This window comes from Aotus nancymaae, unplaced genomic scaffold (assembly GCF_030222135.1).
Source record: "Aotus nancymaae isolate 86718 unplaced genomic scaffold, 86718_ANA_hifiasm-v0.15.2.pri h1tg000020l, whole genome shotgun sequence".
Classification (NCBI taxonomy): Eukaryota; Metazoa; Chordata; class Mammalia; order Primates; family Aotidae; genus Aotus; species Aotus nancymaae.
This window is the reverse complement of record NW_026988432.1, coordinates 15412793-15427869: the sequence shown is the minus strand read 5'-3', so window position 1 is coordinate 15427869 and position 15077 is coordinate 15412793. Positions and strand designations below refer to the sequence as shown.

The 15077-nt window shown below is 46.5% G+C and overlaps 1 protein-coding gene across 1 annotated transcript in view; it reads left to right on the top strand.

Moving 5' to 3' along the window:
- TNFRSF11A (TNF receptor superfamily member 11a) overlaps positions 1–2689 on the top strand; it is a 38279-nt gene extending 35590 nt beyond the window's left edge. The window contains exon 10 of the mRNA XM_064378936.1: positions 2397–2689. Within this exon, the coding sequence (XP_064235006.1) occupies positions 2397–2689 (293 nt within the window). The remainder of the gene's footprint in view (positions 1–2396) is intronic.
- The last annotated feature ends 12388 nt before the right edge of the window (positions 2690–15077 follow it).

The following is a 15077-nucleotide window of genomic DNA, read 5'->3' as shown; positions in this document are numbered from 1 at the left end:
TTGGGTTTTGCCATGTTGGCCGGGCTGGTCTTGAATCTTGACCTCAGGTGATCCACCTCCCAAAGTGGTGGGATTACAGGGATGCGCCACTGTGCCTGGCCTCCTGAGCCCTTTTTACATTAACCACAGCACCCTAATTTCCAGTTTCTATTTCTTCAGTGTGAAATGAGAAGTTACAGATATTGGAGAGCAAAATCCTTCTGGACTTTTACTATTTCCTTTTCCTGTTCTTTTTCTTCCTTTCTCACTTCTCTGTGGCCCTGGGAACTGTCTCATTGTCATGTTTGTGTTCTAGAATATTCTGAATGATAGCGTCGGAACTGTATATTAGCTTTAGGATTTCTGTGGGGGAGTGGGACCAGCTTGCTCCTGTGCCCCCATTTTGAAACCAGAAGTCCTTTCTTTTTCTTTCTTTTTTCATAGTTTCCTTGCCCACATCCCAGACCAGTTTAACAGTTTGTGGTGGTGGTGGTTTCATTTTGTTTGTATGTTGTGTTTTTTTTGGTTTTTTAGTGACTCACCTTTATTTGGGTACTTGTGAAACATTCACTTTAGTTTTCATAGAAACATTTTTCATTTTTTCACTGTAATATTTCACTGCTTTACCTAATATTTAATTAAACTTCCTGATGAGTTTATCTGGTGATAACAGACTTGAGAAGGAACTTGGTAAGTGGTGGGCGCAGAAGGGCGTAGACACACTGGAGAGCAGACCCTCGCTGGAGTGCACCGCGTGCCTGGCGGTGTGTGTAGAGTGGGTGTAGAGTGTGGTGGGTGGGTGGTAAACAGAAATGCCAGTGGGCCTCCCTCATGCTGTTTGGGGGTTCTTAGGCAAATAAGTCCTTCCACTGTCCACCTTGGAGGACATTCCATACAACTGCCTGTGGGAGAAAAATCATGAGACGCAGACCTCCTTCATGACTTTGGATTTGTTGCTCATACTTGACATCCTTGTGTTTTCATGAGCTTTTCTTTGTATTTTGGTCTTGGCTTCTCTAGAGGTACCCAGTGGGTCGAGGGAAGGCCCCTCAAAGGAATTTCCTATATGCCTATCAGTATTTTAGTCAGACCATCCAAAACATGCCTTCCATATTTGAGGAAAATCTCATGTGGAGTGGTAACAGAAACTTCATTTTCATATTAATTATTACTAAGCTGAGTCACAATGGAGAAGAAAAAGATAAACGTGGTGAATCGTGAGGAGCCATTTTGACATTCCTGCCCCTGATCAAATTGAAGGATTCTGTTTGTGATGCTAATGTTGGGGCGTTTCTAATCTGCTTGGTTTGCGGCAGTTTCCTAGACCAAAGTCTAGGAAATTTCTGTCTTTAAAATGGAAGAATCATAAGAGCTAGCAGGTTTCCTAACATCTGTTGGACTTTCTGTTTGTTTTTCAAAAGGTCCATTACTTAAAGACTGGCCACACCTAGTCACCCATAAAGAAATGACCATAGAAGCCCCTAGGGACAAAACACCCTTCAGAGTTCAGATGGAAAGAGTGATTTATAGGAATTTTTTTTTTTCTATTTTAGTTTTGTGAATCTCTGTTGTTTCCAGAAGTAGTTTTCTTTTAATGTTAAGGAACTGTGTTACTCTCTGCTGAAAGCTGAGCCCACGTGGCCCCATGATCCTCCAGGGCTGAGCTGTTAGAGACCATGAGGAACCAGGGCACCCCGGGTGATGGGGCCCCGGATGTGAGTCCGGAGAGGAGAGCAGACTGGGCTCTCTCTGTTCCCTTAGCTGTGCTTGTTGTGTGTTGAACACACACACACACACTTTTGTAACATCTGAATCTCTGTGATTTTATAATCCTGATGTGATCTCTTGCCAGTATCCTAGGATCCCAAGTCACAGGCAAATAGTAAAGCATGAGTCTGCCCCTAAGCTTGCTCATTTCTCATCTCTTCCTCTCCCCTCCTCCTTCTCCTCTTTTTCTTCCCCTCCTCCTCTTCCCCTCTCCTCTTCCTCCCTTCCTCTTCTCCTCTTCCTCTTCTCCTCTGTCTCTCCTCCGCTTCCTCCTCCTCCTCCTCTTCCTCTCCTATTCTTCCTCTTCTCCTCCCCCTCTTCCTCTTTTCCTCTTCTCCTTCTCCTCTTCCTCCCCTCCTCCTCCTCCTCTCCCCACTCCTTCCTCTCCCCCTTCCTCCTCCCACTCCTTTGCCTCCTCTCTTCCCCTCCCTGCCTCTTCTCTTTTTGTCTTTTTTCTCTGCTCCTCCTCTTTTCTCCGCCCCACCCTCCTCTGCCTCAGTGGGCCTGGAGTGTGATGGCGGTTCCCTGTGGCCCGGGGCTGCGGGAAGCCGAGGAGCCGCCCTCCACCCCCGGAACCTTCCTCCCGGGAGACCTGGCAGGCTCCCGGCGCTGACTCACCCTCCCCGTGTTCTCCCTTCCTCTCCCCGCAGGAAACGTGACTGGAAACAGTAACTCCACGTTCATCTCCAGCGGGCAGGTGATGAACTTCAAGGGCGACATCATCGTGGTCTATGTCAGCCAGACCTCACAGGAGGGCGCGGCGGCGGCGGCGGCGGCGGCGGAGCCCGTGGGCCGCCCAGTCCAGGAGGAGACCCTGGCGCGCCGCGACTCCTTCGCGGGGAACGGCCCGCGCTTCCCGGACCTGTGCGGCGGCCCCACGGGGCTCCAGGAGCCGGAGAAGGCCTCGCGGCCGGTGCAGGAGCAGGGCGGAGCCCCGGCCTAGCGCCCCGACATGGCCGGGAGGCCGAAGCCTGGAGCCAGGGTCGCCGACCTGGACCGCGCGGCCGCACCTGAGCCGAGCCTGGCCCGGCCTGCCCGACCCCGCAGCTCGCAAAGGGCAGCACCTCGGTCTCTGCCCCAGCCCGGGCCACCCAGGGATCGATCGGTACAGTCGAGGAAGACCACCGGGCATTCTCTGCCCACCTCGCCCTCCAGGAAATGGGCTTTTCAGAAAGTGAATTGATCAGATCTTCCCCGATGCCCACGGCTGCTCAGCAGACCCCCACACGGGGGGCAGATGCCTCCCCTGCCACCCCTCAAACTCGCAGCAGTAATTTGTGGCCCTATGACAGCTGTTTTTATGACTCCTGTTCTGTGTGGGGGGGGGGGGCGGGAATCTGTGCCCCCCCCCCCATATTTGTATTCCTGGTGACACAGTCTTACTCTGTCGCCAGACTGGAGTGCAGTAGTGGGATCTGGGGCATTGCAGCCTCCGCCTCCCGAGTTCAAGTGATTCTCCTGCCTCAGCCTCCAAGTAGCTGGAACTACAGGTGTGTGCCACCACACCCAGCTAATTTCTTGACACCTTCCCCCCTCTTTTTTTAATTTAAAAGTTTTCTCAAAAATTCTCCTAAAGGCGAGGGTCTCTTTCTTTCATCTCTCTCTGTCTCTCTCTCTCTCTCTTTTTTTTTTTTTGGCACCTGGTTCTGGCCCAGGCTAGAGGGCAGTGGTGAGATTATAGCTCAGTGCAGCCTCTAACTCCTGGGCTCAAGCAATCCAAGTGATCCTTCCACCTCAACCTCCGGAGTAGCTGAGACCACAGCTGCATGCCACGCCCAGCTTCCACGCCCCAGCCCCCTACACTGCCCACCGTTAGAGACATGGTTCCACCATGTTACCCAGGCTAGTCTCAAACTCCCCAGCTAAAGCAGTCCTCCAGCCTCAGCCTCCCAAAGTATTGGGATTACAGGTATGAACCCCCATGCTGGCCTCCTTTACATATTTTCTTTTGTGCCCCTTCTCACAGCATTTCAGAGATGGCTTTCCCAGTGTGTGTTCATTCTAAGCACTTTTGGGAAAAGGCTGAACGTGTGAGGCCTGGAGATAGTTGCTAGGAACATGTGGTGGGACTTTCATTTTCTGAAAAATGTTCTGTATTCTCATTTTTCTAAAAGAAAGAAAAGGGGGAAAATCCTATTTTTTCTCCTGAATGTTTTTAAGTTTGTGTCAGTCCTTAAGCAGAACCAAGCTCGTTATGTGACCTTCCCCTAGGTGGTTAATTCATCCATGCTGGAAGAAGCACTCAGGTACTTAGTCCCCAAATCTTTAAAACTCCAAGTTGCTGCAGCTTGGCATTCTTTTTTTTTTTTCCTTCCAGACGGAGTCTCGCTCTGTCACCCAGGCTGGAGTGCTGTGGTGGGATCTGGGCTCACTGCAACCTCCACCTCCTGGGTTCAAGCGATTCTCCTGCCTCAGCCTCCCAAGTATCTGAGACTACAGATGTGCACCACCGTGCCCAGCTAATTTTTGTATTTTTAATAGAGACAGGGTTTCACCATGTTGGCCAGAATGGTCTCCATCTCTTGACTTCGTGATCCACCCACCTCAGCCTCCCAAAGTGCTGGGATTACAAGCATGAGCCACTGTCCCTGGCGTAAAGTTGAAATTTTAGTGTGCATTTTCTTTGTCTAGATAAGAATAGCATAAATGGATCCTCTTTTATTCCTAAATAATCGTACGTCTGTAGGTTAGCCTTGTAGAAGTGGAAAACATTCCATGTTCCAGTGCATTTAAATTTAAAGTCAAATCCACACGTCGTGAATTTAAGAAAACTTATTCTCCTAAAGGTGCCTTTTTCTTGGCTTCATCCTTCTTGTGAGAAACCTAGACGATGCTCCAGATGGAAAGAAATTCCCTGGGTGGTTTTATCTTTTGTTACCCAGTGAGCGCTGGTTCCCCGCAAATACTGGAGAAAAGCAAAAATACGCAAGCAAATTAAAATTACTTTTGCACATCTGGTAGGTTATAAAAGCACTAATCATGGTCACTGCCCAGACTTTATTGGTCACAGATGCCCAGCTGAAGAGCATGACCGTGGATCACTGGTTTTTCCCTTCTGCTGGAAATGCTGGGGTGGTAGCGCTTGATTAGGATTTTCAATGGAGAAGCAAAGGACAGTTGTGGAATTTATGGGACTCCTTAGCCAACATAAAGAACTGCAGGAAATAACTGCACAGCCAGGAGGATCCGTTGGTGGGAATTTACCGTCTATCCGGCCCTTTTACTTAACATCCATCCAGAGAGATGTACAAATGGAAGAAACCATTATACCTTTTGAAAATAATTCTGGAATATATGACAGTCACAGTTCACAAAGTAGAACGCTGAGATAAAAACCCGAGTTCCTGCTGTGATATCATCTCACTGAGCACTTCGCCTTTCTTTGTTTTTATTTTTCCTTCTACAAAAGGGGAATAATGATAATTTATAATAGTTTCCCTACCCAGAGATGGCAGAAGGATGCTATAGTGAATGTTAAAGTACCTTGAGCTCCTTAAATCAAAGGTGCTGTATAAATATGTAAGACTACTTTCAGAAAAAGATAATGTTCTTTCCTGCACTGATCCCTACTAATTCTGTATTGATCCAAAGGCAACTAAAGGCTAAGAAATGTATAGAAAATATGTCTGTGTGTATTATAGAGAGGTATGTGACAAGTGTAAACCAAATGAACTAAAGCAATAATGAACAGTTATTGGGGGACATGATAAAGAGATTATATTAAACTTATATTTGACCATAAAATCCTTTTTATGGCTTGCTAAAACCGGGCTCACTGTAAAGGCATGATCCAACTTAATTGCTAATCTTTATAGTGTGGTGTCAACCGTTGGTTTGTATCTTATTATTGGTTCCCTGGACCACAGACTAGGGACAGAAAATACTTGCTTTGATGATATATATGCTGTTGATTTCACAAGAAAATTTCTTAAAATATAGCCTGGAGACCCAGTGAAAGAGTTGAAAGGGAAATGGAGTATCATGTTTCCTATCACATTTTACTCTGCTGACAGAAGGAAGAATGAATTTCTCAAGAGCGGTGTGAATGTGATAGATCAGAACTTCCATGTGGTGGGGAAAATGGGATTCTTTCAGTGTAACAAACCACCCAAGACTTAGTGGCTTAAAACAGTCACCATTGGCCAGGCACAGTGGTTCATGCCTCCCAATGCTTTGGGAGGCCAGGGCAGGAGGATCATTGAGGACAGTAGTTCGAGATCAAACTGGGCAACAGAGTGAGACCCCGTCTCTACAAAAAATAGAAAACTGGCTGGGCATGGTGGTGTGCACTTGCAGTCCTCGCCTACTCGGGAGGCTGAGGAAGGAGGATACTTTAGCCCAGGGGTTGGAGGTTACTGTGAGCTTTGGTTGGGCCAGTGCACTCCAGTGTAAAAACAAACAAAAACAGAAAACAAAAACCACCGTTTATTTAGCTCCCAATTCTATGGGTTGGGTCAGCTTGGGTGGTTCTTCAGGCCTGGTCCCGCCCGGCCTGGCTTGCTCACCAGTTTGCAATGAGCCGGCTGGTTGGCTGGGTCAGCCTGTGTGCTCTCCACCCATCCCCAATCCTTCCAGCCACCTAGCTGGGCTTGCTCTCATGCTGGTGTCAGGCCTGAGAACAAGCAGAAACCTGCCAGGCTTCTTGAGGCCTAGGCTCGAACTGGCACACTGTCACTTCTGCCACATTCTGTGGGCCAAAGCAGGTCACAAAGCCAGCTCAGATCCAAGGGATGGGGAAACAGCCCCCCTCCCACTATGGGAAGAGTTGCAGAGTGACAGGGTAGGGAGTGGACACGCAGAGGGGAAGATGGCCCATTGCCACCTTCCAGCACAGGGCACTGTGTGGAGTAAAATGCTGGAGAGAAGAGTGCATCTGGGAACAAAAGAGGAACATGTCCCAGCCCCTAACCAGTGAGTAGTTCCTTCTCTGGTGATTGAGTTCCCTTTATGCTCAGCACTGTAGACTCCCACAATGGGAGGGACACCCACATTCATATTTAAGTGCTGTGTCAAAATTTCTTCCAAAGTCAAATATAGGTGATTTCGGAATTGAGCCTACTGTACTACTTCTGCATTCCTTTGGCACAGAAAATTTAAAAGCGACAACTTCTAAAATCAAGAAAACTGGTGAGATACCTTGGGGTAGAGGAACCTTCATGGAAACAGATCAAAGATCTAGTGTTCACCCTTCACCCCAGCTCAACAAACAAAATCTTGTTATGATTATACAAGGGTGAGCTTGAGCAAAGGAGCTGTCTTTGGTGGAAGAAACGTGGTTGTGAGTTGTCTGCTCTTTGACAGCCTCTGATGGCATATGACTCTAGTGTGTCTGCTTGGGGTGTTCTGGGCACAAGTTGCATAACCCACTTTTGGAAGAGGAGATAAAGCATTCAAAGCCCTAAACACTGTTGATGAGTCATCATGTTTATTGAGTGTGCTATTAGTGGCGGGGCCCTGAGCACCTGGGGAAAATGAGGAGTGCTGGAGGGTTCAGAGCAGGGAAGACGAGACGATGCTCTGCTCCAAGCACCAGAGGCTTCTGGGAAGGGGCTGTCTGTGGAATTCCTAACCCCTAGAGGCCTGTGAGTGAACAGTCTTAAATGACTAAAGCTTTGCCAGAGAAGAGGCGGGACCTGACATTGGGCAGTGGTGGTGCCAGCAGTGAGCCCAGGCAGGGTGTAGGTGGCATCACTGAAGCCAAGCCGAGCAGTGCATGGGGAGCCACCCTGGGCCGACACACCCATGGCTGCCCCACTGCAGAACTGTCTCCCGCAGCAAAACAACCATTTGTCCCCCTAGGTTTCAACGAAGAGGAGCACCGAATAAATGTCCCAGTGGGCAGGGACACCCATAGGACTCAATGCTCCTCCTGACCCCTCCGCGTGGCTCTGCACAGCTGTGAGTCCAGTTTTCTCTCTTCCTACCTCTCTCTTACCCTAGTTATCCTGACCTCAGGGTGAGGTCGAAACTCATGCTTGGCTAACATCTCTTTCCTTGATTCCCTGTCATAAAACTGATACACAGGAATGCTTTTAAAAAATCTTGAAGATTACCAATAAGTAAAAGTTAAAATTTAGAAACTACAAACCTGTTACCAGATCATACTAACCAAGGAGCTGGTTACGCTACCCTCTTCCCTGTGTGATAGAAAATGCAGATGTTTTGCAGACAGACCTGGTTCATGACTTCTGCGACCTGTGGCCTTACCTTGTGCGGCAACATCACTTCTTAGCCTTGTTTTCAACATGTGTAAACAGAAGGTACTAATATTAGTCCATAGGGCTGGTGTGAGGATGACGTGGGATGAGGTACAACCAAGCACACACTGGAAGTTTCTAGAAGATTCCAGTAGTAGGGATCTGACTGTCCTACATCACTTTCCCTCCCTGTCTCTGACACTTGTTTATTCCTGGGCACAGGAGCCATCTCAGTCATCACGTTCCCTTTGGGAGCTGGACCATGTAACTTTAACCAAGCTCTGCCACCTACCTGGGACAGCTTCCCACTCTTTGCAACTAGGGCAGAGGGGCGCACCTTCTCCACAGACAGGTGACAGGACTGTCACAGTTGACCCAAACGTTGTCATCTTCTGACATGACATACTGAGGGAAGCGGACTTACCCAATAGAACTTCACGTTACACTGTCTTAAAAGACTGTGGTTAAATGGGCGTCAGTGGGCCTTTCTCTTGTAGCACAACACATAGGGGGTGAAGAATCCCAGATGTGAAGATTGAAGGACTGTGGGCTAGTTCCTCTTGGTGTTTCTGGTGCCTCTCCCTGTTTGGGAAGAATAATAAATTGACCACCAGCTCAGAGGAGGTGGCATTATAGGTCCAGGCCCCTTCAGGAGGTCACTGGCGTCCAGTGAAAGCTTTCGCTATCACCCAGGCTCTTGGCTTCTCATGGGAAGGGGTAGCCCAGGAAACAAAAGCTGCATAGACTTTAAGTTGTGAGAAAAGCAACATTCTTATGGTGAGGCTCTTAGAGACTCTCTCCATTTAAGCAGCAATGGTAATACATCTTACCCTAACAAACATGAAAAAGGAAATTCATTTTTATTGGCCTTTACAGCCTCTCTATTTCAAGGGCAAAGAAACCATTAAAATGCATATTTAAAGTTCTTAGAAGAGCTTTCTCTAAATATTTACTCTGCCAGTGGAAAAATAAACATTTTTCACATCAGGTCTATTGAGTTTGTTATATACAGTAAAATTTACCCTTTTTAGATATACAGTTTTATGAGTTTTAACAAAAATATATAGTTGTATCACCACCACCATTACAGTCAAGATGTAGACAATTTTCAGCATCCCTAAGTTCCCGTTTCCCTTTTTAGTCAATCCCTTCCCCATCATCCCCAGCCCCGGCAACCATTATCTGTTCTCTCTTCGCATAGTTTCACCTTTTCCAATTTGTCACATAAATGGAGTGACACAGCACGTAGCCATTTGAGTGGCTTCTTTCCACATAATGTCCTTGAGATCCATCGGTGGGTACACCAGTAGTTCCTATTTCTGAGTAGTAGTCCATTGTATGAATGTACTGCAGTTTATTCACCAACATTTGGGTTCTTTCCTGTTTGGGGAGATTACAAATAAAGCTGCTATAAAAACTCGTGTGGATATGTGCTTTCATTTATCTTGGGTAAATATCTAGGAGTAGGATTATGGGATCATATGGTAATTATCAGTTTATGAGAAACTGCAAACTGTTTTCTAAAGTGTCTTTACTGCTTTGCATTCCCATCAGTAATGCATGAGAGTTCTAGTTGCTCCACATCCTCACCAGCATTTGGTATCGTCAGTTTTTTGCTGGTTTGCTTTAACGTTTGCCATTCTGATAGGTGTATAGTTTTCATTGTGGCTTTCATTTGAAGTCTGTGACTGAATACCTTTTCATGTGCTTATTTGGCTTTCTCTCTTATTTGGTGAAGTATGTTCAAATCTTTTTTTTTTTTTTTGGAGAAAGAGTCTCACTTTGTTGCCCAGCCTGGAGTGCAGTGTTGTGATCTTGGCTCATTGCAATCTCCGCCTCCTGGGTTCAAGCAATTCTCCTGCCTCAGCCTCCTGAGTAGCTGGAATTACAGGCATGCACCACCACACCCGGCTAATTTTTCATTTTTAGTAGAGATGGGGTTTCTCCATGCTGGCCAGGCTGGTCTCAAATTCCTGACCTCGTGATCCACCCACCTTGGCCTCCCAAAGTGCTGGGATTACAGGTGTGAGCCAATTTGCCCAGCCATGTTCAAATCTCTTGCCTGGTTTTTCTTTCTTTCTTTCTTTCTTTCTTTCTTTCTTTCTTTCTTTCTTTCTTTGAGCCAGGGTCTTGCTCTGTCACCCAGGCTGGAGTGCAGTGGTGTGATCACAGCTCACTGTAGCCTTGATTTCCCAGGCTCAAATGATCCTCCTGCCTCAGACTCCTGAATAGCTGGATCTAGACATGTGCTACCATGCTCAGCTAACTTTTTAATTTTTTTGTAGTGACAGGGTCTTGCTGTGTTATCCAGGCTGGTTTCAAACTCCTGGCCTCAAGCAATCCTCCCACTCTGGCCTCTAAAAAGCTGGGATTGTTTGTTTTTAATTATTTTCTTATTGAGGTTTTTTGTTTGTTTTTTGAGACGGAGTCATGCTCTGTCACGCAGGTTGGAGTGCAGTGGCACGATCCTGCCTCACTGCAGCTTCTGCCTCCTGGGTCCAAGCAATTCTTCTGCCTCAGCCACGCAAGTAGCTGAGATTACAGGTGCCCACCACCATACCTCCCAAAATCATGGGATTACAGGTGTAAGCCACTGCACCCGGTCCTTTTTATTTTTATTTTTTTTGAGATGGAGTCTCACTCTGTCGTCCAGGCTGGAGTGCAGTGGCACAATCTCAGCTCACTGCAATCTCTGCCTAGCGAGTTCAAGCAATTCTGCCTGAGCCTCCCGAGTAGCTAAGATTACAGGCGCCTGTCACCACGCCCGGCTAATTTTTTGTATTTTTTAGTAGAGACAGGGTTTCACTATGTTGGCCAGGCTGGTCTCGAACTTCTGACCTCAAATGATCCACCTGCCTCGGCCTCCCAGAGTGCTGGGATTACAGGCTTGAGCCACTGCACCTGGCCATTCTTACTGAGTTTTGAAACTTCTTTATATATTCTGGAAACTGTGGAATATGCATATTTAAAGGTTTTAGAGCATTTCAATAAGTATTTGCTATGAACAGCAAAAAATGAAGACATAATTTTTCATTTTTAAAAAAATTATGTTTTAGGAGATGCACACAGTAGTGTTTATTCAGAGTAAATGGTTCCACACTTACACAGTGGGACTCCCAGCATCAGGGCCCAGTTCTGAGCTGCCGTGTCCTGGAATTGTCCTGTAATCCTTTATGGAATGCAGCAGTCACCCTCCTAGGTGACTAGGTGCCCATTCTTCCATGGAAACTGAGTTTTGTAACACACATGCTGATATAAATGTCATTTATTGGTTAGAGAACCGTGAAATGTCTTTCTATTGACATTTTCTTATTTCATTATTTTATATATTAAGGAGAATATTATAATGAGTGCTGGGTGAGGGAAAAAATAAAAACAGAGCAAATGCCATCATCCTCTATGTCTGGCAAGGGAGAGAGCGCTTTAAGCATCCTCAGGACAGATTTTGTTGGGATAGTCAAGGTTGCTTAATTGCATCAATGTAAGTCCAGTTGGTTTGTGTTGGTCTGGTAAATATCATATGGTAAATATCTGTTTGTTGTGTTGTCCTTTAGTCCACAGAGCCTGTGCTGGGTGACAAGAAAGGCCCCAAGAGGGTCAACAACTGGGAGCTTCTCTGAAGGATTGAGACTCCCCAGCAGGGAAGGACACCTGGGGTGCTAAAGGTGCACCCGGGCTGAAGGCCTGACATGGAAGGGTTTGTGGTGGAGATTTGGGGCTAGACGGGTGGATGTTCCTGCATATCCAGCCGCCTCTGACTCAGCTCTGGAGACAAAGGCAGAGCATGTGAGTGGGGGAAGTCTGATTTTAACCCCAAAGCCCAAGCCTCCCCTCAGCAGTAGACAAGCATTTGTATGTGTGGGACCAGTGCCCGACAGTGAACAGAGGCCACGATAGAGGTGGGAGACAGGGACCTACCTGCTGACGTCACTAGCCTTCCTCTCCCTCTCTGGGACATTTGGAAGGACAATGTGTGTGCTTTGGACCAAGTAAGACCTTGGGATTTGTGGATGACTGGTGGGAGAGGCTTCAAATGTGAGCAGTTTGACAGATGGGAGCTCCAGCTATTAATACTAATAGGAAAAATGATGAACTGTGACTGTGTTTATATTTGCAGCTAGTGAAGCCGACTATGCCAGAAACGGGCAGATGATGGGAAAAAAGGAATCAGAGCATTAGGAACCTTATCCCAACCAGCCCTCCCAAGAGCAGGTACTCTTGAAAATAGAAAACTCCAATCAAATTTCATCAGCCTTCACTTAAAACTTCACGGCTCTCCGTTGTTCATGGGATATAGACCAAAGGCTTTCAGATGGTCCTCATGGCTCCCCACCCTGCGGCCTCATCGCATGCTAATCTCCCCACCACCAGCTGCACTGGTCTCTCCAGTGCACACACTGCCTGCCTCAGGGCCTTTGCACATGCAGTTTTCTCTGACTGCAGCAATCTTTCTGGTTTTTCCCTTGGTTAAATCCAATTCACATCTCAGTTCAAAAACAGCACTTCCTCAGAGCAGCCTTTCCTAGCTGCCCTCTCTCCCTGACACCAGTGTGGTCCCCTTGTTAGGGGTGCTTAGAGATGCTGGAACTTATCCTTTGTAGCTTTATTCCAGTTTGTAATGATCAATTTATTTTAGAATAAAACCACCACCATCACTCACCCACCCACCCACCCATACCACTGTATCCAGTAATTCACATGATGCCTGGCAAATGTGGATGCTCAAGAAACATGTGCTAAATGAATGAATGTGAGTGATATGCCCTGAAACCTCAGGAACACCCTTAAACCCCATTGCCTCACCATCATCCCAACTCCCTCACTGCATTTTCACATGCTGACCAAAGTCCAGACAAGGCCACTATGTCCAAAGGAGAGATTTCAAAGCAGAATTGATGAGGCAAGCTAAGGGAAACACAACTGAAGAAGCGATTTCATACAGGTAAACCCGAGGCAATACCCTGTGAAGGCAACAGCACATGATAGATTGAAATGTGAGACTGTTTAGAAATTCCTTCAAGAAAAGCAAAATCATGAGCTGACAAGATCAAGAACTCGTGCTCATATCTGTGCTCCCACAGGGAGCAGGAAAAAGTAGGAAAAATAAGAACCTCTGACAATGCCTTAGGGAGTCAAGAAAAATGAAAGTGGCTCGGCACAGTGGCTTGGCCTGTAATCCCAACACTTTGGGAGGCCGAGGTGGATGGATCACTTGAGGTCAGGAGTTCAAGACCATCCTGGCCAACATGGCAAAACCTTGTCTCTACTAAAAATACAAAAATTAACCGGGCGTGGTGGCACACGCCTGTAATCCCAGTTACTAGAGAGGCTGAGGCAGGAGAATCACTTGAAACTGGGAGGTGGAGGTTGCAGTGAGCTGATTGTGCCACTGCACTCCAGCCTGGGTGACAGATTCTGTCTCAAAAAAAAAGGTAATTTCAGTGACTCTTGGGGCATTGTTGATTTTCATTCAACAATTGCTCTTTTTTTTTTTTTTTTTTTTTTTTTTTTATTGCATTTTAGGTTTTGGGGTACATGTGAAAAACATGCAGGGTTGTTGCTTAGGTGCATACGTGGCAGTGTGATTTGCTGCCTTCCTCCCCTTCACCCATATCTGGCATTTCTCCCCATGCTATCCCTCCCCAATTCCCCACCCCCCCGCTGTCCCCCCCACTCCCCCACAACAGACCCCCATGTATAGTGCTCCCCTCCCTGTGTCCATGTGTTCTCCTTGTTCAACACCCGCCTATGAGTGAGAACATGTGGTGTTTGATTTTGTGAACAATTGCTCTTAAAGCTCTTATTTAAAAAAAAAATCACAATAACAAAATCAAAACAGAGCCACACCTCCACCTCCTTGCCTATCTATAGCTCTGCCTTCTCAGGCGCTGCTCCAATGTTCCCTTTCTCTATCCCAAGATTCTCCACCTCGGCTCTCAAAGACACCACCTTGCTCTCAGAGTTGAGGTCACCTGGCTAAGGTGAGTCTGGGTGGGGATTATCGGGAGGATGAGCACACAGCTGGACATGGAGCAAATCGAGGTGACCTTTGGGGTCACTTTGCACCACTTGTGTGGAGCAGTAGCACCTGTGTATCTTTTTAATTAAAGCATGATTCTCAAAAACACATGTAATCTCCCCCTAAATTTCCTTCTTGGAGTTATATTCTGCTAAACTGTTTGTAGGATTCTCCCAGTTTTAGTTGGCACTAAAATTAACCCACGAAAGTCCCCTTCTCCCCACAAGCTATTATTCAAAACATTAAAAACCAAACATGTTTCATGGGTTTTGTTTTTAATCAATTTTTTTTAGTTGTGGTAAAATAACATAAAATTTACCATTTTAATCATATTTAAGTATACAGTTTAGTTACATTAAGGGTATTTACATTATTGTGCAACCATTACTACCTTCCATTCCAGGACTTTTTCCTCTTATCAAACTGAAATTGTCCCCATTAAACATTAACTCCTCATTCTCCCCTCTCCCAGTCCTTGACAATCACCATCTACTTTCTGTCTGTAAATTTGACTCCTCTAGGTCCCACATACAAGTGGAATAATTGCACAGCATTGTCCTTCTGTGACTGGCTTATTTCACTCTCCATAACGTCCTCAGGGTTCATCTGTGTGCAGCGCGTCAGGACTTCCTTCCTTGTTAAAGCCCAACAGTATCCCATCCTATGAGGGATTCATTTGTCCACCCTTCTGCCAATGGCACGTGAGTTGCTTCCACCTTTTGGCTATTGTAAAGAGTACTTCTATGAACATGGGTGTGCAAATCTCTCTTTGAGACTCTGCTTCCAATTCTTGTGGGTATATACCCAGAAGTAGCATTGCTGGATCACACGGGTATTTCAATTTTTAATTTTTGAAATTTTCAATTTTTAATTTTTTATACTGTTTTTCACAGTAGTGACACCATTATGCATGTTTTTTTCTTTTTTTTAACCTAATCAAAGTGTCCTTTCAATAGGTATTTTGAAGACTCATGCCTGAGTCAGCCAGGCTCCAGCTCTTCTGAATCCGGGAACCCAGGTACTTCCTCTTCCGGGTGGGGAGGCCCGGGGCTCGGATAATACGGGCAAGATGGCCGCTACCTGCAGAGGGCGCCGCTCAGGAGCCAGGGAAACTC